The 25,417-nt window shown below is 44.5% G+C and overlaps 1 protein-coding gene and 1 long non-coding RNA gene across 2 annotated transcripts; one reads left to right on the forward strand and one right to left on the reverse strand.

The window, feature by feature from the left end:
* The first annotated feature begins 10,804 nt into the window (after positions 1 to 10,804).
* LOC142256429 (serine protease inhibitor swm-1-like) lies at positions 10,805 to 14,628 on the forward strand. The gene is made up of 4 exons (XM_075328107.1): positions 10,805 to 10,860; positions 10,969 to 11,032; positions 12,597 to 12,632; positions 14,204 to 14,628. Exons 2-4 carry the CDS (start codon positions 10,996 to 10,998, stop codon positions 14,563 to 14,565), a joined length of 435 nt encoding a protein of 144 aa, XP_075184222.1. The 5' UTR covers positions 10,805 to 10,860; positions 10,969 to 10,995; the 3' UTR covers positions 14,566 to 14,628.
* A 3,186-nt stretch (positions 14,629 to 17,814) lies between these two features.
* On the reverse strand, positions 17,815 to 24,412 carry LOC142256795 (uncharacterized). Its single transcript, XR_012727569.1, has 4 exons — positions 24,353 to 24,412; positions 20,706 to 20,756; positions 18,548 to 18,589; positions 17,815 to 18,057 (listed from the first exon to the last, which is right to left on the reverse strand). It is a non-coding gene; the product is annotated as an uncharacterized LOC142256795 (long non-coding RNA).
* Positions 24,413 to 25,417: the final 1,005 nt, after the last annotated feature.

Consider the following 25,417-nt stretch of genomic DNA (forward strand, 5'->3'; position numbering starts at 1 on the left):
TGACAGACAGGAAGCAGAGAAAGACATGGTCAGGAAGAGGTCCGAGGTCAAGAGCCAGGTGTTAACGACAAAGACAGGGAGCAGACAGAGACGTGGTCAGGAAGAGGTCCGAGGTCATAAGCCAGGAGGTAACGACAAAGACAGGGAGCAGACAGAGATGTGGTCAGGAAATGGTCCAAAGTCAGAAGCCAGGGGGTAATGACAAAGACAGGGAGTGGGCAGAGGTAAGTCAATAACAGTCCAGATCGAGATGCCAAGATAAGAACACCTACACAACAGGAGCCAAGAGCACAACTGAGCAAGCAAAGTATGACTGGCAAAGTTCTGGCAGAGCAAGCCAAGTAATGAAGCCAGAACAGAAACGAGGAACATCTGCGCATCTCCCAGAACCAGCGTGGAAATTAGTGCTGAAAGACAACCTGTCTGCAGGTGCACAACATACATAGCAGAGCATTTCCAAAAGTAAAATGCTCTGCACAAAGGAAACATTAAAGTGCTTGCTCTGCTGATGAGGAGAGCGTGGCAGAGCATCACCAGTGTGCAAAATGCTCCGCACAGCGGAGCCGTGACAGACATGATCTGTGGTGGCTGCAGTGACACTTATTGAGTTATCGTTGCCCCTTAATTGGGCAGAAGGTTCCTGTGAAGGCAAGAACATCCGAAGTATACACAGCACTACTGGGACCAGTCACCCCCCGACCCTGTGTACAGCAGGGTGTTCTCTAAATGTGGGGGGCGACCCCCCGATCCTCTCCATGTCTGAGCAGCGACTAAAGAGAGGGAAGTTCATGAAAAAGTCTTCTCCTTCACATAGTAATAGTGCCCCCCTGTACCCCCATATAGTAATAGTGCCCCACTGTACCTCCATATAGTAATAGTGCCCCACTGTACCCCCATATAGTAATAGTGCCCGACTGTACCCCCATATAGTAATAGTGCCCCACTGTACCTCCATATAGTAATAGTGCCCCACTGTACCCCCATATAGTAATAGTGCCCGACTTTACCCCCATATAGTAATAGTGCCCCCTGTACCTCCATATAGTAATAGTGCCCCACTGTACCCCCATATAGTAATAGTGCCCCACTGTACCTCCATATAGTAATAGTGCCCCCTGTACCCCATATAGTAATAGTGCCCCACTGTACCTCCATATAGTAATAGTGCCCCCTGTACCTCCATATAGTAATAGTGCCCCACTGTACCCCCATATAGTAATAGTGCCCCACTGTACCCCCATATAGTAATAGTGCTCCACTGTACCTCCATATAGTAATAGTGCCCCACTGTACCTCCATATAGTAATAGTGCCCCACTATACATCCATATAGTAATAGTGCCCCACTGTACCCCCATATAGTAATAGTGCCCCACTATACATCCATATAGTAATAGTGCCCCACTGTACCCCCATATAGTAATAGTGCCCCACTATACATCCATATAGTAATAGTGCACCACTGTACCCCCATATAGTAATAGTGCCCCCCTGTACTCCCATATAGTAATAGTGCCCCACTATACATCCATATAGTAATAGTGCCCCCCTGTACCCCCATATAGTAATAGTGCCCCACTGTACATCCATATAGTAATAGTGCCCCACTGTACCCCCATATAGTAATAGCGCCCCCTGTACCCCATATAGTAATAGTGCCCCACTGTACCCCCATATAGTAATAGTGCCCCACTATACATCCATATAGTAATAGTGCCCCACTGTACCCCCATATAGTAATAGCGCCCCCTGTACCCCATATAGTAATAGTGCACCACTGTACCCCCATATAGTAATAGTGCCCCACTATACATCCATATAGTAATAGTGCACCACTGTACCCCCATATAGTAATAGTGCCCCCCCCTGTACCTCCATATAGTAATAGTTCCCCCCTGTACCCCATATAGTAATAGTGCACCACTGTACCCCCATATAGTAATAGTGCCCCACTATACATCCATATAGTAATAGTGCCCCACTGTACCCCCATATAGTAATAGCGCCCCCTGTACCCCATATAGTAATAGTGCCCCACTGTACCTCCATATAGTAATAGTGCCCCCTGTACCTCCATATAGTAATAGTGCCCCACTGTACCCCCATATAGTAATAGTGCCCCACTGTACCTCCATATAGTAATAGTGCCCTACTGTACCTCCATATAGTAATAGTGCTCCACTGTACCTCCATATAGTAATAGTGCCCCACTGTACCTCCATATAGTAATAGTGCCCAACTGTACCCCCATATAGTAATAGTGCCCCACTGTACCTCCATATAGTAATAGTGTCCCCTGTACCTCCATATAGTAATAGTGCCCTACTGTACCTCCATATAGTAATAGTGCCCCCCCCTGTACCTCCATATAGTAATAGTGCCCCCCTGTACCCCCATATAGTAATAGTGCTCCACTGTACCTCCATATAGTAATAGTGCTCCACTGTACCTCCATATAGTAATAGTGCCCCACTGTACCTCCATATAGTAATAGTGCTCCACTGTACCCCCATATAGTAATAGTGCCCCACTGTACCTCCATATAGTAATAGTGTCCCCTGTACCTCCATATAGTAATAGTGCCCTACTGTACCTCCATATAGTAATAGTGCCCCCCCCTGTACCTCCATATAGTAATAGTGCCCCCCTGTACCCCCATATAGTAATAGTGCCGCACAGGAGGTGTGATGATGGAGTCTTCGGGCGGCTTTGCACGTTGCGACATTGCACGTGCGATGTCGATGGGGTCAAATCGAAAGTGACGCACATCCGGAGTCGCAGTCGATATCGCAACGTGCAAATCCTTTTTGATACGATGAACGAGCGCAAAAGCGTCGTTATCGTATCATCGCTGCAGCCTCCGATATTTCCATAATGCCGGGGGAGCGACAGGTACGATGTAGTTCCTCGTTCCTGCGGCCGCGCACATCGCTGTGTATGAAGCCGCAGGAGCGAGGAACATCTCCTTACCTGCCGCCGGCTGCAATGAGAAGGACGGAGGTGGGCGGGATGTTTACATCCTGCTCATCTCCGCCCCTCCACTTCAATTGGCCGCCTGCCGTGTGACGTCGCTGTGACGCCGCACGACCCGCCCCCTTAGGAAGGAGGCGGGTCGCCGGCCAGAGGGATGTCGCACGGCAGGTATGTGCGTGTAAAGCTGCCGTAGCGATAATAATCGCTACGGCAGCTTTCACTAGATATTGCACGTGCGACGGGGGCGGGACTATCGCTGCAGCATCGGTAACACATTGTTACCGATGTCGCAGCGTGCAAAGCCCGCCTTACTCTGGCTCACAACCTTCGGCAGGCCATAGACCTAAGTCGGTCTGTAATTACCCAGATAAGTGGTGATATTTGGAGCCCCCGTCCCCGGGTCCTCCATACTCTGCATCTGGTTCCTCTGCTCATACTCGCCTTGTGCCACATTTACTAAGTGTCTTAGGATCTTTTTACTCCGCACTGCACAGTGTAAAGTGTCCATGAATTGGAAGGGTCTTAAAATTCAACAATTTGTGCCAAAATTGTAATCCTGATTCCATCAATTCCTAAGATTTGGTGTCACTTTGGAGCTTCATCCTCCGAGACTCTTATCCTGGTCCCTGGTTCCCTTCTACAGATCCCTGTGGTTTTTACCAAAATCAGCTCCAAACTACGAGGGGCTGGCTGCTGATAAGTCTTTGGCTTTGTGATCTTTTTTTGTTTCTATGGTAGCAAATGTTACATCACATGAAAGCGTTATGTGTCTAATATATATTTTCAAAATCTTGTGTTTGTTGCTTATGGCGACAGAGTTCTACGCACGCGGGAAAACAAAATGAGAGCAGAGGAGGATAAAATTATGGATTCTGCATGGAAAGTCCGCGAAGGATATTCATGGTGATATGTCGCAGGCATTGGGGGATCAATGCCCTTCATATTCCACAGTTGCCAAATGTAAACCGGGCCACTTCAGCCCCAATGATGAGGAACGTCCTGGACGCCCGAGAGTGGTTGTTGTTCCAGAGATCATCGATGCTGCGCACAGCCTCATACTGGAGAATGCACCAATTTCCGCTAAAGCAATAACAGACATCATGGGGATTTCCCGTGAACGGGTTTGTGTCATTATCCATGAACATTTGGACATGAGGAAGCTTCTGCAAAGTGGATCCTCAAATGTCTGACCACAGATCAGGGAAGCAGCGAGTGACAACTTCCCGCTCCATTTGTCAGCGTTTCCGGACTGATAAGAACTTCCTGGATCGACTGGTCACTATGGATGAGACCTGGATTTATTTATATGACCCTGAAAACACGGAGCACTCAAGAGTGGAGGCACAGTGGATCTCCTCCTCCGAAGAGGTTCAGGGTGCAAAAATAAGCCACTAAGGTGTGTTCTGGGATAAGGAGGGTGTGGTGCTAGTGAACTACCTTCAAAAGAATTCCACCATCAATGCAAGGTTGAACTTTTGGACCAATTGAAGGCAGCTCTGAAGGCCAAAAGGCGCGGCAAGCTGTCCAAAGGAATCTGGATCCTGCAAGACAACGCCTCCGCTCACTGCACAAGCGACCATGACAAAACTGGGCTTCCAACTGGTGACCACCCACCTTATTCACCAGATCTAGCTCCCTCCGACTATCATCTGTTTCCAAACCTGAAGAAACACCTCAAGGTACCAAATCTCACACCATTTCTTATGCCTATTGACTCCATTATATTGACTTCTATATATTCTATTGACTCCATTTCTGGTGCCGTGGCTGCTATGGAGGCCTGGCTTGAGGCACAACCGAAATCCATCTTTTTGCTATGCTTACAGGACTTGGAAAACCGATGAAAGAAGTGTGGTGACATCAGTGGATGTAAAGTTTCATCATCCTATAGCGTTTCTTTCTGGGTAAAGCCAAAGACTTATCAGCAGCCCCTCATAGATGACTCTGGTGGCGCAGGACAGACACTTTGGTGATATTAGAGAAACAAAAGAAAAGAGGCAAATAAGGAACCAGGAACCGGGACAGAAAGGATCAGATAATGATGGAACATTGAGCACCAGGAAGCCCGGAGCAGGAGCCGGCTGGGTGCCCCAGAGCCCAGGAACCTGGCTGGGGATGAAGCTATATACCATAGTGCCCGGGGCTCAGGAACCTGGCTGGGGATGAAGCTATATACCATAGTGCCCGGGGCTCAGGAACCTGGCTGGGGATGAAGCTATATACCATAGTGCCCGGGGCTCAGGAACCTGGCTGGGGATGAAGCTATATACCATAGTGCCCGGGGCTCAGGAACCTGGCTGGGGATGAAGCTATATACCATAGTGCCCGGGGCTCAGGAACCTGGCTGGGGATGAAGCTATATACCATAGTGCCCAGGGCTCAGGAACCTGGCTGGGGATGAAGCTATATACCATAGTGCCCGGGGCTCAGGAACCTGGCTGGGGATGAAGCTATATACCATAGTGCCCGGGGCTCAGGAACCTGGCTGGGGATGAAGATATATACCATAGTGCCCGGGGCTCAGGAACCTGGCTGGGGATGAAGCTATATACCATAGTGCCCGGGGCTTTATTATGTGCCAAGTCATTTGCACAGAGCAAACATGCAGGTGTCAGTATGTGCAAACCTATATTGCAAAAGTATCCTGCTGCTGAAACCATGCGAAACATCCATAGTGGTAATCTGCCATCATTTGTGCATCGGGGACGTCGAAACTATTTGGGGCTACTGTACAAACGTGTGCAGAATTATTAGGCAAGTTGTATTTTAGAGGATTTTTTTTATTATTGATCAACAACAATGTTGTCAATCAGCCCCAAAGACTCATAAATATCAAAGCTTAATATTTTTGGCAGTTGGAGGGGTTAATATTTTTGGCAGTTGGAGGGGTTTTTTAGATTTGGCTTCTTAGGAGGATCTGTTTGTGCAGGTGACTATTACTGTGCAGAATTATTAGGCAACTTAATAAAAACCAAATCTATTCCCATCACTTGTTTATTGTCACCAGGAAACCAATATAACTGCACAAAATATAGAAATAAACATTTCTGACATGCAAAAACAAAACCCCAAAAATGAGTGCCCAATATCGCCCCCTTTCTTTCTGATGACACTCAGCAGCCTCCATCCATAGATTCTGTCATTGCTTGATCTGTTTACGCTCAACATTGCGTGCAGCAGCCACCGCAGCCTCCAGCCACCGCAGCCTCCAGCCACCGCAGCCTCCAGCCACCGCAGCCTCCAGACACCGCAGCCTCCAGACACCGCAGCCTCCAGACACCGCAACCTCCAGCCACCGCAGCCTCCAGCCACCACAGCCTCCAGACACCACAGCCTCCAGACACCACAGCCTCCAGACACTGCTCCCAGAGGTGCACTGTTTTCCCTCCCTGTAGAGCTCACATTTTATGAGGGACCACAGGTTCTCTATGGGGTTCAGGTCAGGGGAACAAGGGGGCCATGTCATTATTTTTCCTCTTTTAGATCTTTACTGGCCGGTCACGCTGTGGAGTGGTTGGATGCATGTGATGGAGCATTGTCCTGCAAGAAAATCATGTTTTTCTTGAACGATAGCGACTTCTTCCTGTACCACTGCTTGAAGAAGTTGTCTTCCAGAAACTGGCAGTAAGTCTGGGCATTGAGCTTCACTCCATCCTCAACCCAAAAAGGTCCCACAAGTTGATCTTTGATGATCCCAGCCCATACCAGTGCCCACCTCCACCTTACTGGTGTCTGAGTCGGAGTGGAGCTCTCTGCCCTTTACTGATCCAGCCTCTGGCCCATCCATCTGCCCATCAAGAGTCACTCTCATTTCATTAGTCCATAAAACCTGTGAAGAATCAGTCTTCAGATATTTCTTGGCCCAGTCTTGAGGTTTTATCTTATGTCTCTTGGTCAGAGGTGGTGGTTTTCAGCCTTCCTTACCATGGCCATGTCCCTGAGTATGGCACACCTTGTGCTTTCTGATACTCCAGTAACGTTGCAGCTCTGAAATATGGCCAAACTGGTGGCAAATGGCATCTTGGCAGCTTCACGCCTGATTTTCATCAATTCATGGGTAGTTATTTTGCGCCTTTTTTGGCCAGCACGCTTCTTGCGACCCTGTTGGTTATTTGCCATGAAACGCTTGATTGTTTGGTGATCACGCTTCAAAAGTTTGGCAATTTCAAGACTGCTGCGTCCCTCTGCAAGACATTTCACAATATGGACTCTTCAGAGCCCGTCCAATCTCTCTTCTGACCCATTTTGCCAAAAGAAAGGAAGTTGCCTAATAATTAAGCACACCTTATATACAGTACCTACAAGTAGTATTCAACCCCCTGCAGATTTAGCAGGTTTACACATTCGGAATAACTTGGCATTGTGACATTTGGACTGTAGATCAGCCTGGAAGTGTGAAATGCAGCAAAAAAGAATGTTATTTCTTTTTTTATTTTTTTTTTTAAATTGTGAAACGTTTATTCAGAGGGTCATTTATTATTCAACCCCTCAATCCACCAGAATTCTGTTTGGTTCCCCTAAAGTATTAAGAAGTATTTCAGGCACAAAGAACAATGAGCTTCACATGTTTGGATTAATTATCTCCTTTTCCAGCCTTTTCTGACTAATTAAGTCCCTCCCACAACTTGTGAACAGCACTCATACTTGGTCAACATGGGAAACACAAAGGAGCATTCCAAGGCCATCAGAGACAAGATCGTGGAGGGTCACAAGGCTGGCAAGGGGTACAAAACCCTTTCCAAGGAGTTGGGCCTACCTATCTCCACTGTTGGGAGCATCATCCGGAAGTGGAAGACTTATGGAACTACTGTTAGCCTTCTACGGCCTGGACAGCCTTTGAAAGTTTCCACCCGTGCCGAGGCCAGGCTTGTCCGAAGAGTCAAGGCTAACCCAAGGACAACAAGGAAGGAGCTCCGGGAAGATCTCATGGCAGTGGGGACATTGGTTTCAGGCAATACCATAAGTAACGTACTCCACTGCAATGGTCTCCGTTCCAGACAAGCCCGTAAGGTACCTTTACTTTCAAAGCGTCATGTCAAGGCTCGTCTACAGTTTGCTCATGATCACTTGGAGGACTCTGAGAAAAAATCAAGGTGTTGCAGTGGCCTAGTCAGTCTCCTGACCTTAACCCAATTGAAAACTTGTGGAAGGAGCTCAAGATTAAAGTCCACATGAGACACCAAAGAACCTAGATAACTTGGAGAAGATCTGCATGGAGGAGTGGGCCAAGATAACTCCAGAGACCTGTGCCGGCCTGATCAGGTCTTATAAAAGACGATTATTAGCTGTAATTGCAAACAAGGGTTAGTCCACAAAATATTAAACCTAGGGGTTGAATAATAATTGACCCACACTTTTATGTTGAAAATTTATTAAAATTTAACTGAGCAACATAACTTGTTGGTTTGTAAGATTTATGCATCTGTTAATAAATCCTGCTCTTGTTTGAAGTTTGCAGGCTCTAACTTATTTGCATCTTATCAGACCTGCTACATCTGCAGGGGGTTGAAGACTACTTGTAGGCACTGTAGGGTGTTGTGTCATTACATCGCACCCCTCCTCATTACAGAGAGGCACATCACCGGATTTACTTCATTGGTAGTTGGCTCTCAGCCTATACAGCTTGGAGTAGGACGACATGTATAAAAAGTGTCATGGGATCACAATACCCATCTGCCTAATAATTCTGCACACAGTGTATATAAATGTGTTTATGTAACAAAGGAGAAGCCGGATTGGAACTGAGTGAGAAGTGTCCCGGATTCCGTGTGTCTTGTTGATACTTTTGTATACATTGTATCTTGTATGTTGATATCATTTCACTGTGCATCTTCTCGATACTTTGTATATATTTGTCCTTTAGTGGTTGTTGTTCTCACTGTGCAGATTGGGGCTCTGCTTTGTTACTCTGTGACTCCAATTCATGGCTCAAAGGAATATTAACTAAACAAACCGCCCTAAGAAGAAAAGAAGACACAATGTTACAGCGACATTCACTAGAACAGGTTGCACGGCTCCTCACTGTCATCACTGATAATATATATATATATTCTTCATCTGCTGCCTTTCACAATCCCGGATTTCCCGGTTACCAGCAGCATTACCCCACACTCCATTCTGCAACATTACAAAATGTGTCATTAGAATGGGTGACCCGATGTCACAAGCCGCCGTCATATCAGCGTGTACTTTACATGTCTGATTCATAGTACGGAATACGGATTATAGATTCTGGCGTTATTTTTGGATGCAATAACATACTTTATATACTTTATATACGTACTATGACGGCAACTAAACAGGATAAACCGACATAAGTAGAGCAGATTTGGCAATTGTATCATTCCAGTATATTACATTACTTATCCTAATTTCAATCTACTATTATACCCCAGAGCTGCACTCACTATTCTGCTGATGCAGTCACTGTGTACACTCATTACATTACTGATCCTGAGTTACAGCCTGTATTATACTCCAGAGCTGCACTCACTATTCTGCTGGTGCAGTCACTGTGTACATACATTACTGATCCTGAGTTACCTCCTGTATTATACTCCAGAGCTGCACTCACTATTCTGCTGGGGCAGTCACTGTGTACATTACATTACTGATCCTGAGTTACCTCCTGTATTATACTCCAGAGCTGCACTCACTATTCTGCTGGTGCAGTCACTGTGTACATACATTACTGATCCTGAGTTACCTCCTGTATTACACTCCAGAGCTGCACTCACTATTCTGCTGGTGCAGTCACTGTGTACATACATTACATTACTGATCTTGAGTTACTTCCTGTATTATACTCCAGAGCTGCACTCACTATTCTGCTGCTGCAGTCACTGTGTACATACATTACATTACTGATCCTGAGTTACCTCCTGTATTATACTCCAGAGCTGCACTCACTATTCTGCTGGTGCAGTCACTGTGTACATACATTACATTACTGATCCTGAGTTACCTCCTGTATTATACTCCAGAGCTGCACTCACTATTCTGCTGGTGCAGTCACTGTGTACATACATTACTGATCCTGAGTTACCTCCTGTATTATACTCCAGAGCTGCACTCACTATTCCTGGTGCAGTCACTATGTGTATACAGTATATAAAATAGTGACTACACCCCTCATATTTTTGTAAATATTTTATTATATCTTTTCCTGGGACAACACTGAAGATCTGACACTTTGACCCCCCCACCCCTGTAACCTCTGCAGTGTGTGGTGTATGGTCTGAGCACTGACAGGCGGACCCCTCACCCCTGTAACCTCTGCAGTGTGTGGTGTATGGTCTGAGCACTGACAGGCGGACCCCTCACCCCTGTAACCTCTGCAGTGTGTGGTGTATGGTCTGAGCAATGACAGGCGGACCCCCCACCCCTGTAACCTCTGCAGTGTGTGGTGTATGGTCTGAGCAATGACAGGCGGACCCCCCACCCCTGTAACCTCTGCAGTGTGTGGTTTATGGTCTGAGCAATGACAGGCGGACCCCCTCACTTTTGTTGCCAGTGGTCCTGACATTAATGTTGAGTTATTTACACTGTTACACAAGCTGCACACTGACACTGCACACTGTATCACAGGGGCAAATCTGCAGTGTCATCCCAGGAAAAGATATAATAAAATAATTAAAAAATGTGAGGGGTGCACTCAATTTTGCAACACACTATATCTGCATAAATTTGCATACTCTTCTGCTGTTACACTTCTTCCTGTAGTGTTTCCAGTTTGTTGTTGGCACATCCACTATTTGCACATGACACAGTATACAGGAATTATAGGTCACAGGTCACACCCTGGGCACTCCTCACCCCTCCGTGTACATAAGCTGCTGCACTCGTACAGTCCCTGCATCCTCAGGTGACCGCGCTGTGCATCCTCCAGGTACGTACCATGATATGACGGCTTCATTCTGACGAGGCTTTTGGCAAAATAGACGAGTCCTTGAAGTCATTTCTGTCACTCTAATCCCAAAAATGTCATAATTTGTAGAAAATCAGCAGAACATTATCAGGAAACATGGCGAGATCATCTGCAGCGCTGCTGGCGTCCCTGAGTGAGTACCATGCATTATATACCGGTGCACTATTGTATCACATTGCATTATACTATAGTTACAGTATACAAAGACCATGAAACGGAAGACCCCAAGGGATTTGCATTGAATGGACAGTGTATTATTCCTGTATATATTGTATGTAACTTGTGTTTCATAGCTACAGAGTGTCACAAGTGTGTTGCACCCTACTGAGATCTCGAGGGGGATTGGGCATCACAAGATTTCAGCGATGGGTTGAGCACTATATAAATTCACTCTCACTCTCTCCTATGCCGGCTATAGCTCATTCTATACTGTTCACATTTAAGGAGTCTGCCTCTGGAGAAGCTGGGGTGTTGGGTTAATCTTAGATCCATTTTAGAATTCATCAATTACTAGTAGCAGCATATTTAATTCCATGTAGCTGTTAATCTCAGCCACAGCCATACCTTTCCTCTATATAAACTCACTCTTCACTCTCTCCTATGCCGGCTATAGCTCATTCTATACTGTCTAAATTGAAGGAACCTGGCTCTGGAGAATCTGAGGTGTTGGGGTGATTGTAGATCCATTTTAGAATTTACACTCTCTCGTATGTCGGCTATAGCTCATTCTATACTGTCCACATTGAAGGAGCCTGGATCTGGAGAAGCTGGGATGTTGGGTTGATCTTAGATCCATTTTAGAATTCATTGATTACTAGTAGGAGCATATTTAATTCCATGTAGCTGTTAATCTCAGCTGTAGCAACACCTTTCCACTACATAAATTCAGTCTTCACTCTCTCAAATGTTGGCTATAGCTTATTCTATATGGTCCACATTGAAGGAGCCTGGCTCTATAGAAGCTGGGATGTTGGCTTGATCGTAGATCTGTTTTAGAATCCGCTCATTACTAATAGGAGCATATATAATTTTATCTCAGCTGCAGCCACACCTTTTCCCTATATAAACTCACTCTTCACTCTCTCCTATGCCGGCTATAGCTTATTCTATAACTGACCACATTGAAGGAGCTGGCTCTTGAGAAGCTGGGGTGTTGTTTGCGTCCTGCTTGTTGTGTCTTTCTCCTGTTTGTCCTACCTTGTTTTATTTTTAGTGGGGAGACTGGCATCTCTTTGGCTTTCACTAGTAAGGGTGAGTTCAGGGCCAGGGCACGTGACAGTGCTGGGGGGGGGACGGGACGACCCGTCTAGGGACATTAGGGAGTGCAATAATCAGCCTTAGGTGAGTGTTAGAAGGTGCCCTTACTCCCCTCTCCCCAGCGCCAGGGCCATCCATTGCAGTGTGTACCTGGTGTATCCCTTGTGTTACGCTACTAGTCGGGGGTCCTCTTGTCCCTGGTGTGACAGTTAGTTCCCTGCAGCAGATGTCAGACCCTTGCAGATCTCTCTTATATATGGCTGCCATAGTGGGAATGTACGTTTTCCCTAACATATCATAGTCCCTAAATTTGGTGGTTCTGAGTCTAGCATCAAGTTTATTCAGTTGATCTACAAATTATATGTATATATATATATATATATATATATATATATATATATATATATACTTGATGTAATATTATTCTTCTCTTTCTGCAGGTCTGCTCGTCATGGTGATAGCGGCACATTCAGCAGGTAGGGATTTGTTATTCTCTCTGTAATGTACATGATGTTCTAAACTGAATTATGACAATTATTATGTACGACAAGAGGTAATTTTGTCTAATCCCCAATGAATTTTGGGATTAAGAATGTTGTCACATTTCCTTACCCCATTAACTAATTGTGGAAATAGGGATTTTGTGTTAGTTTTTGTAGGAAGGGTTTAAATAAAGCTCTTATCATAAGTCGGAATGTTGAAATGGAACACTGAGGAGCAAACTGATACATTGTATCACTGTCCAGTGTGGGGGCGGAGCCTGGGTCCCTCTCTGCATTCCTGTCATTCTGCACCCCTCAGGCCATTAGGTGGCATAACACAATGTATCCATATTACTTGGAGTGTGATTATCCTCACTAAGTAGATATTATAGTATTAAAGGTTTTGTCCACATCTGATGACAATCAATATATATATATATATATATATATATATATATATATATATATACATGCACATTTTTTTTACTTAAATTTGTAGTTAAAAACATTTTTGTAATTGGGTTTCATTAACTATTTTGTGCTCTTTGTTGTTAAAGTCTCTTTGTTTCCTGCATTGATGTGTTTTTGTTCATAAATCAGCTAAAAGGAGCTTAAAAAATGGCAAACCCAGAATGAGCTCACTGACAGATTCTCTGTTAACTCATTCTACAGCCAGCAATAGACAGTGCAATGCGGAATGATGAGAGTACGTCATCATGAGCTCACTGACAGATTCTCTGTTAACTCATTGTACAGCCAGCAGTAGACAGTGCAATGCAGAATGATGACAGTCATCATCATGAGCTCACTGACAGATTCTCTGTTAACTCATTCTACAGCCAGCAGTAGACAGTGCAATGCAGAGTGATGACAGTACGTCATCATGAGCTCACTGACAGATTCTCTGTTAACTCATTCTACAGCCAGCAGTAGACAGTGCAATGCAGAATGATGAGAGTATGTCATCACGAGGTCACTGACAGATTCTCTGTTAACTCATTCTACAGCCAGCAATAGACAGTGCAATGCAGAATGATGACAGTCATCATCATGAGCTCACTGACAGATTCTCTGTTAACTCATTCTACAGCCAGCAATAGACAGTGCAATGCAGAATGATGACAGTCATCATCATGAGCTCACTGATGGATTCTCTGTTAACTCATTCTACAGCCAGCAATAGACAGTGCAATGCAGAATGATGACAGTCATCATCATGAGCTCACTGATGGATTCTCTGTTAACTCATTCTACAGCCAGCAATAGACAGTGCAATGCTGAATGATGACAGAATCGTGATGAGCTCACTGATAGGTTCTCAGTTAACTCACTTTCCAGCCAATATTAGAGAGTTCAATTTGGACACTAGAAAAGGCAAACGTTGCAAAAACCTTTGAGGAACCCAGTTGCCAAAATAATTTTTTGGTCCATAGTATATGAACTTTTATGGACTAAGCGAAGCCGGTGTATGATCCGGAAAGTTGGAAAAGTCAGAATAGGAGCAGATCAGCGAGTATTAACCATTAAAATGCTCCTTATTGTTCTCGTGGTTTATTCTTTTGCAGCCACCTGTAAAGCAGGTGAAGAATATACGACGTGCGGGAGCTCCTGCCCGCAGACCTGTGGTGATAACTCGGAGCGTGCCTGCCCTGCCGTGTGTGTGCCCGGATGCTTCTGTAAGAAGGGCACCATAAGAAATGAGAAGGGTGAATGTGTGAAGGTGGCGGAGTGCTGCAGCGGGAACACCACGTACTCCGAATGTGGCAACGACTGCCCCAACACCTGCGAAGCCATCTCCGGCCCTCCGGTGTTCTGCACAGCAGACTGTTCCTCCGGCTGCTTCTGTGATCCCGGATACGTGCGCCTGCCCGGAAGCAAGAAATGTGTCCGTCCTGAGGACTGCCCCAAAAGTAGCGACTCCTATTAATGCTGCCCATTTATGTCTTTGTAACCACTGAAACCATTAAAGTGACCTTGTCTGAGAAATAAAGTGATTGGATAATATTGTGGTTTTTATTTGTATTATCTGGATCTCTGACCAATGTCTGACCAATCAGATCATTATTTATGTAAATTGATGCCACAAGGAGGTTTGTACAAACATCACCGACTGTCATGGCGGCATCAAGATCTAAAGAGTCTACAGGTTCTGGCACTCTTCCATATAACCTCTCTGATGTCGTTGGCCCACAGACTTATAGATCATAGACAGACTAGCAAGAGTTACTTTCTGCTGGTCTGCTTGTTAGTCTTCTTTGATCACATGCTGTAGGGGAGCCAGTCATGTTTGCTGCCCTCCTATTTATGCTGGGTGGACTCTTCCTTTTATGCCAGCTATAGCTTTTCTATACTGGTCTGGTGAGGTGTTGTGATCCAGACTTACTGGAGGTTGTAGTATTTTATTGCTGTGAGCGGTTGTGCTGTTAATGCTTGTCCTTTTTTGCTGCTTTCCTGCTCTTTCCTTAGTCTCTTACTGTTTGTACCTGTTAGTTTGCAGTGTGTCTCAGTTTTGGGTTTCCCTTCTTCTTAATCAGTGATTTCATCTTGCTTCTGCCCCTTCCTTCTTTTTTTCTTCTTAGTCTCTTACTGTTTGTTTCTGTGACTTTTCAGTATGTCTGGGTTTTGTTTTTCTCCTCTCTTAATCTGTGTTGTCATCACACTCAGGCTCTTTCCTTCCCTGGTGGGAGAAGGGAAGCAGATTAGTTCTGGTGAGTAGTATAATCAGGCACAGGACTTTTTTGTGATGTTAACCCTTGTTGTTCTTTTGTTGCTGCCTTCTTGCTCTTGCTTTTCTCTTTAGTTTTTTACTGTTTGTTCCTGTGAGTTTGCAGTGTGTCTGAGTTTTGGGTTTCCTGTCTTTCTTAATCAGTGTTACCATCTTGCTTCTGCCCCTTCCTTCTTTTTTTTCTTCTTAGTCTCTTACTGTTTGTTCCTGTGACTTTTCAGTATGTCTGAGTTTTGTTTTTCTCCTCTCTTAATCTGTGTTGCCATCAGACTCTTGCCCTTTCCTTCCCTGGTGGGAGAAGGGAAGCAGATTAGTTCTGGTCGGTAGTATAATCAGGCACGGGACTACGGCATCTCCACCATCAGGTGTAATCTGGATTATGGCATCTTCACCATCAGGTGTAATCTGTACTATGGCATCTCCACCACCAGGTGTAATCTGGACTATGGCATTTCCACCATCAGGTGTAATCTGGACTATGGCTTTTCCACCATCAGGTGTAATCTGGACTATGACTTCTCCACCATCAAGTGTAATCTGGACTATGGCATCTCCACCATCAGGGGTATTCTGGACTATGGCATCTCCACCATCAGGGGTAATCTGGACTATGGCTTTTCCACCATCAGGTGTAATCTGGACTATGGCATCTCCACCATCAGGGGTAATCTGCACTATGGCATCTTCACCATCAGGGGTATTCTGGACTATGGCATCTCCACCATCAGGGGTAATATGGATAGCCTTGGGTCTCTCTAGCATGAGGTACAGTATAGGAGCCCCTGTCCCTCGCTATTCTACAATCACATTGTGACAATTGATGTTTAAATGTATAAATCTATTGATCTGGTTTGATTTAATCTCATTTGTCATAAGATTTTTCTAACCTTATGTAGAAATAGCGAGATTACTCTGGGTTTGGTGTGTAAAGTTCCCTAATCATTGTTTACTACACAAGAGAGGAGCATGGAGAGGGGCATCTATAATCCTGGGGGCTCCAGAGCAGATTTTAGGATTGGGTCTCACTTCTAATTTTTTTTTTGTAGTAGCTTTGGAATCTCTAGAGGAGTGATAATGTCAGTACCTTCATTAAAAGCCAATCACACGGTCCCCAAAAGTGACCCCCTAGAGTCCATAATGGGACCCAAGTACAACACCCTCCAAAAGTTAGGCACCAAGCCCCTCTAAAGAACCAGTCATGGTTCAACCACAAGAGACAGTGATTACACCACACAAGAAAAGTCTGCTCTGGGGCTCCCAATAGGAACAAGTCATCTCTGATGGCCACTGATCAGTCTTAGATCCTTGCAGCCCTCTCTCCCCGTTCACAGCGGGGTTTCTCAGCACATTATAAAGAAGTCACGGTCAGCTGACCTCCATCCAACCAATCAGCTGAAGGGGAGGAAGCTTGCACAGTGCTAGCTGGAGCCTGCAGGGATACATGACCCCAGTCCTGAGCTGACCATCCTCCCGAGGTGGGACCCACAAATGATATTGATGAAACTAACTACCTTGTGATACTTTATAACTGATAGCTGAGGTGTAATGAGAACATAAAAGACCATAGCCCCATGGGTTAGTGATAATGTATGGGTCCTGGTGGGCAGTGGTATGGTCTGGGGTGGATGATATTAATAGTCTGTAGCTGGCTGCTCAGTAGAACATTGCAGGGCTGTGGATACTGAGCACAGATTAGGTTAAAGGGGTTGTCTACTACTTCTACATTGTTTCCATTTTACTCTTTATTTAGTTCTCTTCTCGCATAGTGAACTAATTCAGCACCACGAAGAGTGGACAGCGTGGAAGGACTGCAGGGTCATATTCATGTATGGAAGAATCCAGGAGGATCATACACCAGATAGGGTATAAATGAATGTAAGTAAGGTTTTGTCACTCACTAACCCTTGAACTCACCCTGACTAGTGTGCAGGACAGGAAGACACTAGTCTCACTATTACAATAAGACATCACAAGGAAGGTAAGAAAAACAGGTGGGGAAAGACACAACAAATAGCATTCCTTAGCTTCTCCAGCAGAAAACTTCATAGCTGCAACTAAAACGAACACCTCAGCTCCTTTAAAGTGGTCTGTATAGAAGATCTATCACCGGCATGGAGTAAAGCCAGGAGTGGCTAAATAATGTGGAAGGGCATGATAAAATGCTGCACCTGTGATTACCTGTATGAGTAATCTCAGCAAGAAGGGAAAACTTCCTTAACCCTTTCAGCATTAAATGAAAGTAAATCTACTCCAATACAAGATGTAGCCTTTCGATGCGACACACTCATGACAGTCAGGGACTGAAAATTATGTTTTCTAATGCCAAAATCTGCAGAAAATGCTCAGCCGGACCCTAGAGCAGAGCTGTCAATCAAATGTAGAATCCCAATATTATATTCAATGCAGACATTAATAAGGAAAACAGATGATTTTATTATTTTAGATGCACAGAACACCATAAGGCAACATCTTACAATTCTAGACAATCCCTTTAAGGCTGACATGTAAAGCCATGGGCAATCATCGATTCCTGCATCATGTCCTTGATTTCCTTTGACTTAGTAAAAGCAAAGATTTCCCCAAATTACACTTCAGAGTCAAAGGGTATGCAGACATCAAGGCACTGGGTTTCCTTTGTAGGTTTACAGGGGCGACAGATAGGTTTGCAGGGCGTTCCGTTGCAAGGGTCTTCCACTATAGGATTTGCCAGAGACAAAGGAGACATATTATAGAACAATCTGCGGGATGTAAACACTTGTATTCTGAGATATCAAGAGAAAAAATTCTGGTTACCTGAGCCACCATTAGGGGGAGCTCACTGCATACAGATGTGTACAGCTAATAGGAGCGAAAGCAGTGAGCTCCCCCTGGTGGTGACTGTAGATTTCTGCTCTGACACTAACTAATATCTAGAAATGATGTGACCTCTATAATAAAGGGATTCTTAATAACTGTGCACCCTTCTCGGTGGAGTTGCACTTGGGGGTTAGGGCCCCCCCCACCTACTACATCTTTCAGCTGGGACATGTACATAGGTTAGTGACTGCAAATGTCAATATTATTGATTGTGTATGGTTAATAAAAATAGTTTTCCCATCATTGACATTGAAGGTGCTTCCATCCAATGGTATCATGGTGGGTTCTATTATAAGGAAGTTATATATAATATAATATTATATGTTACCTGTGGTAACATCAAACACCTGGAAACACAAAGCTGCGAGGACTGTAGGGAAGAAAAGAAGAAAAGACAACAAATTAATAAAGAAAATAATCCACACTCTACAAAACCTATAAAACAAAGTTTATAAAATAAAGATTAAAAAATAACATCAAATTGTCAGTTGTCTCTGAGCTGGTGGGTGGAAACTGGGATTCATACACAGCCCATACAGAGATGGGGGATAGAGGGATCTCGGGGGACAGGGGGATCAGGAAAGGATTGCAAAAATGTGGACGGGGTGAAGCAGCCAGGAGAGGACAGAGGAGTCCGGAGGGAACAGATGAGCCAAGAGGGGACAGAGAAGCCAGGAGAAAACAGAGGAGCCAGGAGAAGCCAGAGGAGCCAGAAGGGGATGGAGCAGCCAGCATGGGACAGAGGAGCCAGGAGAGGACAGAGCAGCCAGGAGGGGATGGAGGAGCCCGGTTGGGACAAGTAGCCAAAAGGGGACAGAAGAGTCAGTAGGGATTGAGGAGCAAGGAGGGGACAGAGAAGCCAGAGGAGCCAAGGGGTGAAGGAGCCAGGAGGGGACAGAAGAGCTAGGAGATGAGGGAGCCAGCAGGGGAAACAGGAGCTAGGAGGGGACAGAAATGGTCAGTAGGGGATTGAGGAGCCAGGAGGGGACTGAGGAACCAGGAGGAGCCAGAGAAGCCAGGAGGAGACAGAGGAGCCAGGAGGGTATAGAGCAGTCAGGATGGGAGAGAGGAGCCAGGAAGAGACAGAAGTGCCAGGAGGAGATTGAGGAGCTAGGAGGAGATAGTGGAGCCAGAGGAGCCAGGGGAGAACAGAGGATCTAGGAGGGAACAGAGCGAGCAGCCAGAAGAGGACAGGCAAGCCAGGAGGGGACAGAGGAGTCAGTAGGAGACCAAGAGATAAGGAGGGATTAGAACAGTTCATAGGGGTCTGAAAAAGCCAGAGGGGTCAGAAGGGGACTGAGGAGCCAGGAGGGGCGGAGGAGTCAGGAGGGAAGCCAGGAGGAGACAGAGGATCCAGGAGGGGACAGAGGAGCCAGGAGGGGACAGAGCATCCAGGAGGGGACAGAGGAGCCCAGCGGGGACAGAGGAGCCAAGAGGGGATGAGGGAGCCAGGAGGAGACAGAAGATCCAGGAAAGGACAGAAGAATCATTAGGAGACTGAGGATCCAGGAGGGGGATTCAGGAGGAGACAGAGGAGCCAGGAGGGGGTGGAGGAGCCAGAAGGGGACAGAGGAGCCAGGAGGGGACAGAACAGTTAGGATGGGAGAGAGGAGCCAGTAGGGGACGGAGGATCCAGGAGGAGACAAAAGAGCCAGAAGGGGACAGAGGAGCCAGGAGGGGACAGAGCAGTTAGGATGGGAGAGAGGAGCCAGTAGGGGACGGAGGAGCCAGGAGGAGACAGAAGAGCCAGAAGGAGTTGGAGGAGCCAGGAGGATAGTGGAGACAGAGGAGCCAGGAGGGAAGAGGATCTAGGAGGGAACAGAGCAGCCAGAAGGGGACAGAGGTGTCAGTAGGGGACCATGAGATCAGGAGAGATTAGAATGGTTTATAGGGCAGATAGTGGTCTGAAGAAGCCAGAGGGGTCAGGAGGGGAGAGAGGAGCCAGGGGGACAGAGGAGTTTAGATGAGACAGAGGGATCAGGAGGGATTAGAGAGATTTGAAGGAGCCAGAGGGGTCTGAAGGAGCCAGAGGAGTCAGGAGTGGACAAAGGATCAGGAAGGGATAAAGACGTCAATAGAAGGCGTATAAGTTATCTATTACTGATGTCAGGAGAAGACAGGGAGCTCTAAAAGGAATATATGGAGTCTGGAGGAGAAAGAGCAGTCTGCAGAGGCTGGAGGAATCAGGAATGGACAGAGGTGTCTGGAGGGGCCTGAAGGGGACAGAGTCCTCTCCAGCATCAGACATTTTGGAGGCGACAGATGAATGCTCGGCTGAACTAAGTGTATATGTGAATGGGAAAGATGGAGAGATAGAGGATAGCCAAATGCTATCAAATGTGTATAGTCACTTTAAGAATATCCAGTTTGCAATCATACATTATTTTTATGTCCCTTGATATCACAACTATCATAATTTGTATCTATATCTCATTAATCTCCAATACAGACCTTTTTTATGCCTCAAGAAATGAATGAGGACTCACCCACAGCAGCAGTGATTGTTAGCTGGAGATCCATTGTTACAATGTTATCACCTAAACAGCCAATCAGATCACAAATAATGACATAGGAAGAAGAAGTTGTGCGAAATTAAAGGTGCAATTACAATTACAGAGTAGAAGCAAGAATTTCCGGATATTCAGGCAGAGCAAAGACGCTGCCAATCACCTGACAAACAAGAAGAACGCTCATTTCTTAAGTGAATGGATATTTCGGTTTCCCCAAAAGAACATTGTTCTCAGCATCACAAATTGTAATGAATCCTACAAAGTAAAGTCTAATTACAATCTCTAACTCATTAAAGGGATGAAAAAATATTCCTCGGTCACTGATACAAATGGTTTCATCTGTTACAAAAAAAAAAAAATCAGAAGACAAAATTAATGGAGGATTCCAAGTGAGGACAAAGTAAGTTCCGATAGTTTCGTATCATCGTGAGGGATTTCCATTATTAAGGAATTGCTCCCACCAAAACGTGGAGTAAGAAGAGGAAAGTTCTTCAAGTTTCCTAAACATAGACCATTCATCAATGCAGCTATCAAAGTGACAATCTGCATCCGAATTACTGCGTGAAACATGTTGCCAATTTGAGATTCACTGATATGTTCCAAAATAACATTATTCCAATTCTTGTATTTCAAAATATCCAGCAGAATCTTAGAATCTGTTCAGTATCGATCCCATAATATTCAATGGTGTCTAAAATATGTAACAAGGAATTAAGTTTTTGTTTAATAAATAATATCTGAGATATTACTTTTCCATAAAGCAAAAATGTCATAGAGGGGGACAAATCATCATACAAGTCATCCGGAATCATCCTACAAATAATCCTAAATCATTCTGAGTTATCCTATAATTCATCCTAAGTCATCTCGAGTTATCCTACAAGTCATTCTAAGTCATTCTGAGTTATCCTACAAGTCATTCTAAGTCATTCTGAGTTATCCTACAAGTCATCCTAAGTCATCCTGAGATATCCTACAAGTCATTCTAAGTCATTCTGAGTTATCCTACAAGTCATTCTAAGTCATTCTGAGTTATCCTACAAGTCATCCTAAGTCATCCTGAGATATCCTACAAGTCATTCTAAGTCATTCTGAGTTATCCTACAAGTCATTCTAAGTCATCCTGAGATATCCTACAAGTCATTCTAAGTCATCCTGAGTTATCCTACAAGTCATTCTAAGTCATCCTGAGTTATCCTATAAGTCATTCTAAGGCATCCTGAGTTATCCTACAAGTCATTCTAAGTCATCCTGAGTTATCCTATAAGTCATTCTAAGTCATCCTGAGTTATCCTACAAGTCATTCTAAGTCATCCTGAGTTATCCTATAAGTCATTCTAAGTCATTCTGAGTTATCCTACAAGTCATTCTAAGTCATCCTGAGTTATCCTACAAGTCATTCTAAGTCATCCTGAGTTATCCTACAAGTCATTCTAAGTCATCCTGAGTTATCCTACAAGTCATTCTAAGTCATCCTGAGTTATCCTATAAGTCATTCTAAGTCATTCTGAGTTATCCTACAAGTCATTCTAAGTCATCCTGAGTTATCCTACAAGTCATTCTAAGTCATCCTGAGTTATCCTACAAGTCATTCTAAGTCATCCTGAGTTATCCTATAAGTCATTCTAAGTCATTCTGAGTTATCCTACAAGTCATTCTAAGTCATCCTGAGTTATCTTACAAGTCATTCTAAGTCATCCTGAGTTATCCTTCAAGTTATCCTAAGTCATCCTGAATTATCATACAAGTCATTCTAAGTCATCCTGAGTTATCCTTCAAGTCATCCTAAGTCAGTCATTCTGAGTTATCCTACAAGTCATCCTAAGTCAGTCATTCTGAGTTATCCTACAAGTCATCCTAAGTCATTCTGAGTTATCCTACAAGTCATCCTAAGTCATTCTGAGTTATTCTACAAGTCATCCTAAGTCATTCTGAGTTATCCTACAAGTCATCCTAAGTCATCGAGTTATCCTACAAGTCATCCTCAGTCATTCTGAGTTATCCTACAAGTCATCCTAAGTCATTCTGAGTTATCCTTCAAGTCATCCTAAGTCATCGAGTTATCCTACAAGTCATCCTCAGTCATTCTGAGTTATCCTACAAGTCATCCTAAGTCATCGAGTTATCCTACAAGTCATCCTCAGTCATTCTGAGTTATCCTACAAGTCATCCTAAGTCATCCTGAGTTATCCTACAAGTCATCCTAAGTCAGTCATTCTGAGTTTAGCAAAAACAAATAACTCGGGCACACAGAAGAAAAGGTAAGAGTCTGAGGCAAAAGAGTGCTTGAATTTCAGTTTGCTTGTTTATTGATGAGAAAGTATCCAAAAATAATATTTCTAACGTTTCGGCCTTCACATACAGGCCTTCGTCAGAGAAAGTCTATCTGCTTGTAGAGAAAACGATGTGTATATAATCTATGGAATCACCATATAATGAAGGGATACCTCTGTTGACACCAATGATACGATTAAGGGTAAATGGATGATGTGAGAATCACATAAAAGAAGTAGAGTCCACCCGTTGCCGTATATGTGGTGCAGAAAAAACTGCAGGTGTGGGGAGTGCCCTTACACCCAAAGGCAACACATTCCAGGTGTGATATGCTCAAGAGATCGGCTCATACCAAACAATAGGAATTTTAAGTAGTAAGGTTCAATGTATGGAAAACACCCTGAGGGTGTGAAATACCCAATGGTATGGTCTTTATACCGCCAAATATGGCTAGGTATCAGTACATCAAGGGGTAGTGTAATAAGGGGAATCAATCGGACTCCTCAGGGTCAGGATCCGTCCGCTCTGCACAGGGGAGCATCTCCCCTATGCAGAGCGGACGGATCCTGACCCTGAGGAGTCCGATTGATTCCCCTTATTACACTACCCCTTGATGTACTGATACCTAGCCATATTTGGCGGTATAAAGACCATACCATTGGGTATTTCACACCCTCAGGGTGTTTTCCATACATTGAACCTTACTACTTAAAATTCCTATTGTTTGGTATGAGCCGATCTCTTGAGCATATCACACCTGGAATGTGTTGCCTTTGGGTGTAAGGGCACTCCCCACACCTGCAGTTTTTTCTGCACCACATATACGGCAACGGGTGGACTCTACTTCTTTTATGTGATTCTCACATCATCCATTTACCCTTAATCGTATCATTGGTGTCAACAGAGGTATCCCTTCATTATATGGTGATTCCATAGATTATATACACATCGTTTTCTCTACAAGCAGATAGACTTTCTCTGACGAAGGCCTGTATGTGAAGGCCGAAACGTTAGAAATATTATTTTTGGATACTTTCTCATCAATAAACAAGCAAACTGAAATTCAAGCACTCTTTTGCCTCAGACTCTTACCTTTTCTTCTGTGTGCCCGAGTTATTTGTTTTTGCTATACTGTGATTTTTCCTCGGAGGCACCTAATTTTAAGTGAGCCAGACTTTACCTTACATTGTTAGTCATTCTGAGTTATCCTACAAGTCATTCTAAGTCATTCTGAGTTATCCTACAAGTCATCCTAAGTCATTCTGAGTTATCCTACAAGTCATCCTAAGTCATCTCGAGTTATCCTACAAGTCGTACTAATATCATTGAATAAATACATTCGGATCTACCTGCCGGCTGTGCGTCTTGTCTCCGCTCTCAGAGGACGACAATGCAATGTGGTTTCAGCTTCAGGAATTCAGAAGCCAAACCCCTGTGAGGTGTAAAAAAAACAATAGAAAACCTGGCACAATAGAGAGAGGTGTAGTCATAACATAGCGGAATAAAAAACAATGTAGAATTCTATGTATTTGCAGTCAGAATCATTGCTTTATGACTTCAGGGAAGAGGGACGTTGTGATTTATTAATTAGGTATCATTTTAGGATTTATGCTCATGTGTATCCTTGAGAAAATCTTATTTTGGAGGGTGGAATGACTCCAGAGAAAATAAGTGCGCCTTCACAGACTGGGAAACTTATATATGAATTTTTACTTTTGTCTGTAAAGTGAGGGGTTAAATCGACAGTCCATTCCTCCACTTGTGCAGCTATTCTAATCTTTAACCCACAAGTGGTATTATTCATCCCCTTTACTGTCAGTGCAGCAAACTCCCTCCAGAAGTTGATTGAGAATCTCTGAATGATCAATGTTGTCCTAAATGACTGATGGTGATAAATATAAGCCCCTGTGTGTAATCAAGTCTCTGTATAAATGCACCCGCTCTGTGATAGTCTCAGGGTCTGTGTAAAGCGCAGAGAGCATCATGAAGACCAAGGAACACAACAGGCAGGTCCGTGATACTGTTGTGGAGAAGTTTAAAGCCGGATTTGGTTACAAAAAAATTTACACAACTTTAAACATCTCAAGAAGCTCTGTGCAAGCGATCATATTGTAATGGAAGGAGCATCATACCACTGCAAATCTACCAAGACCCGGCCGTCCATCCAAACTATCATCTCACACAAGGAGAAGACTGATCAGAGATGCAGCCAAGAGGCCCATGATCCCTCTGGATGATCTGCAGAGATCTACAGCTGAGGTGGGAGAGTCTGTCCATAGGACAACAATCAGTCTACACTGCACAAATCTGGCCTTTATGGAAGAATGGCAAGAAGAAAGCCATTTCTCAAAGATAGCCATAAAAAGTGTTGTTTAAAGTTTGCCACAAGCCACCTGGAGACACCAAACATGTGG

Source organism: Anomaloglossus baeobatrachus, chromosome 11 (assembly GCF_048569485.1).
Source record: "Anomaloglossus baeobatrachus isolate aAnoBae1 chromosome 11, aAnoBae1.hap1, whole genome shotgun sequence".
Lineage (NCBI taxonomy): Eukaryota > Metazoa > Chordata > Amphibia > Anura > Aromobatidae > Anomaloglossus > Anomaloglossus baeobatrachus.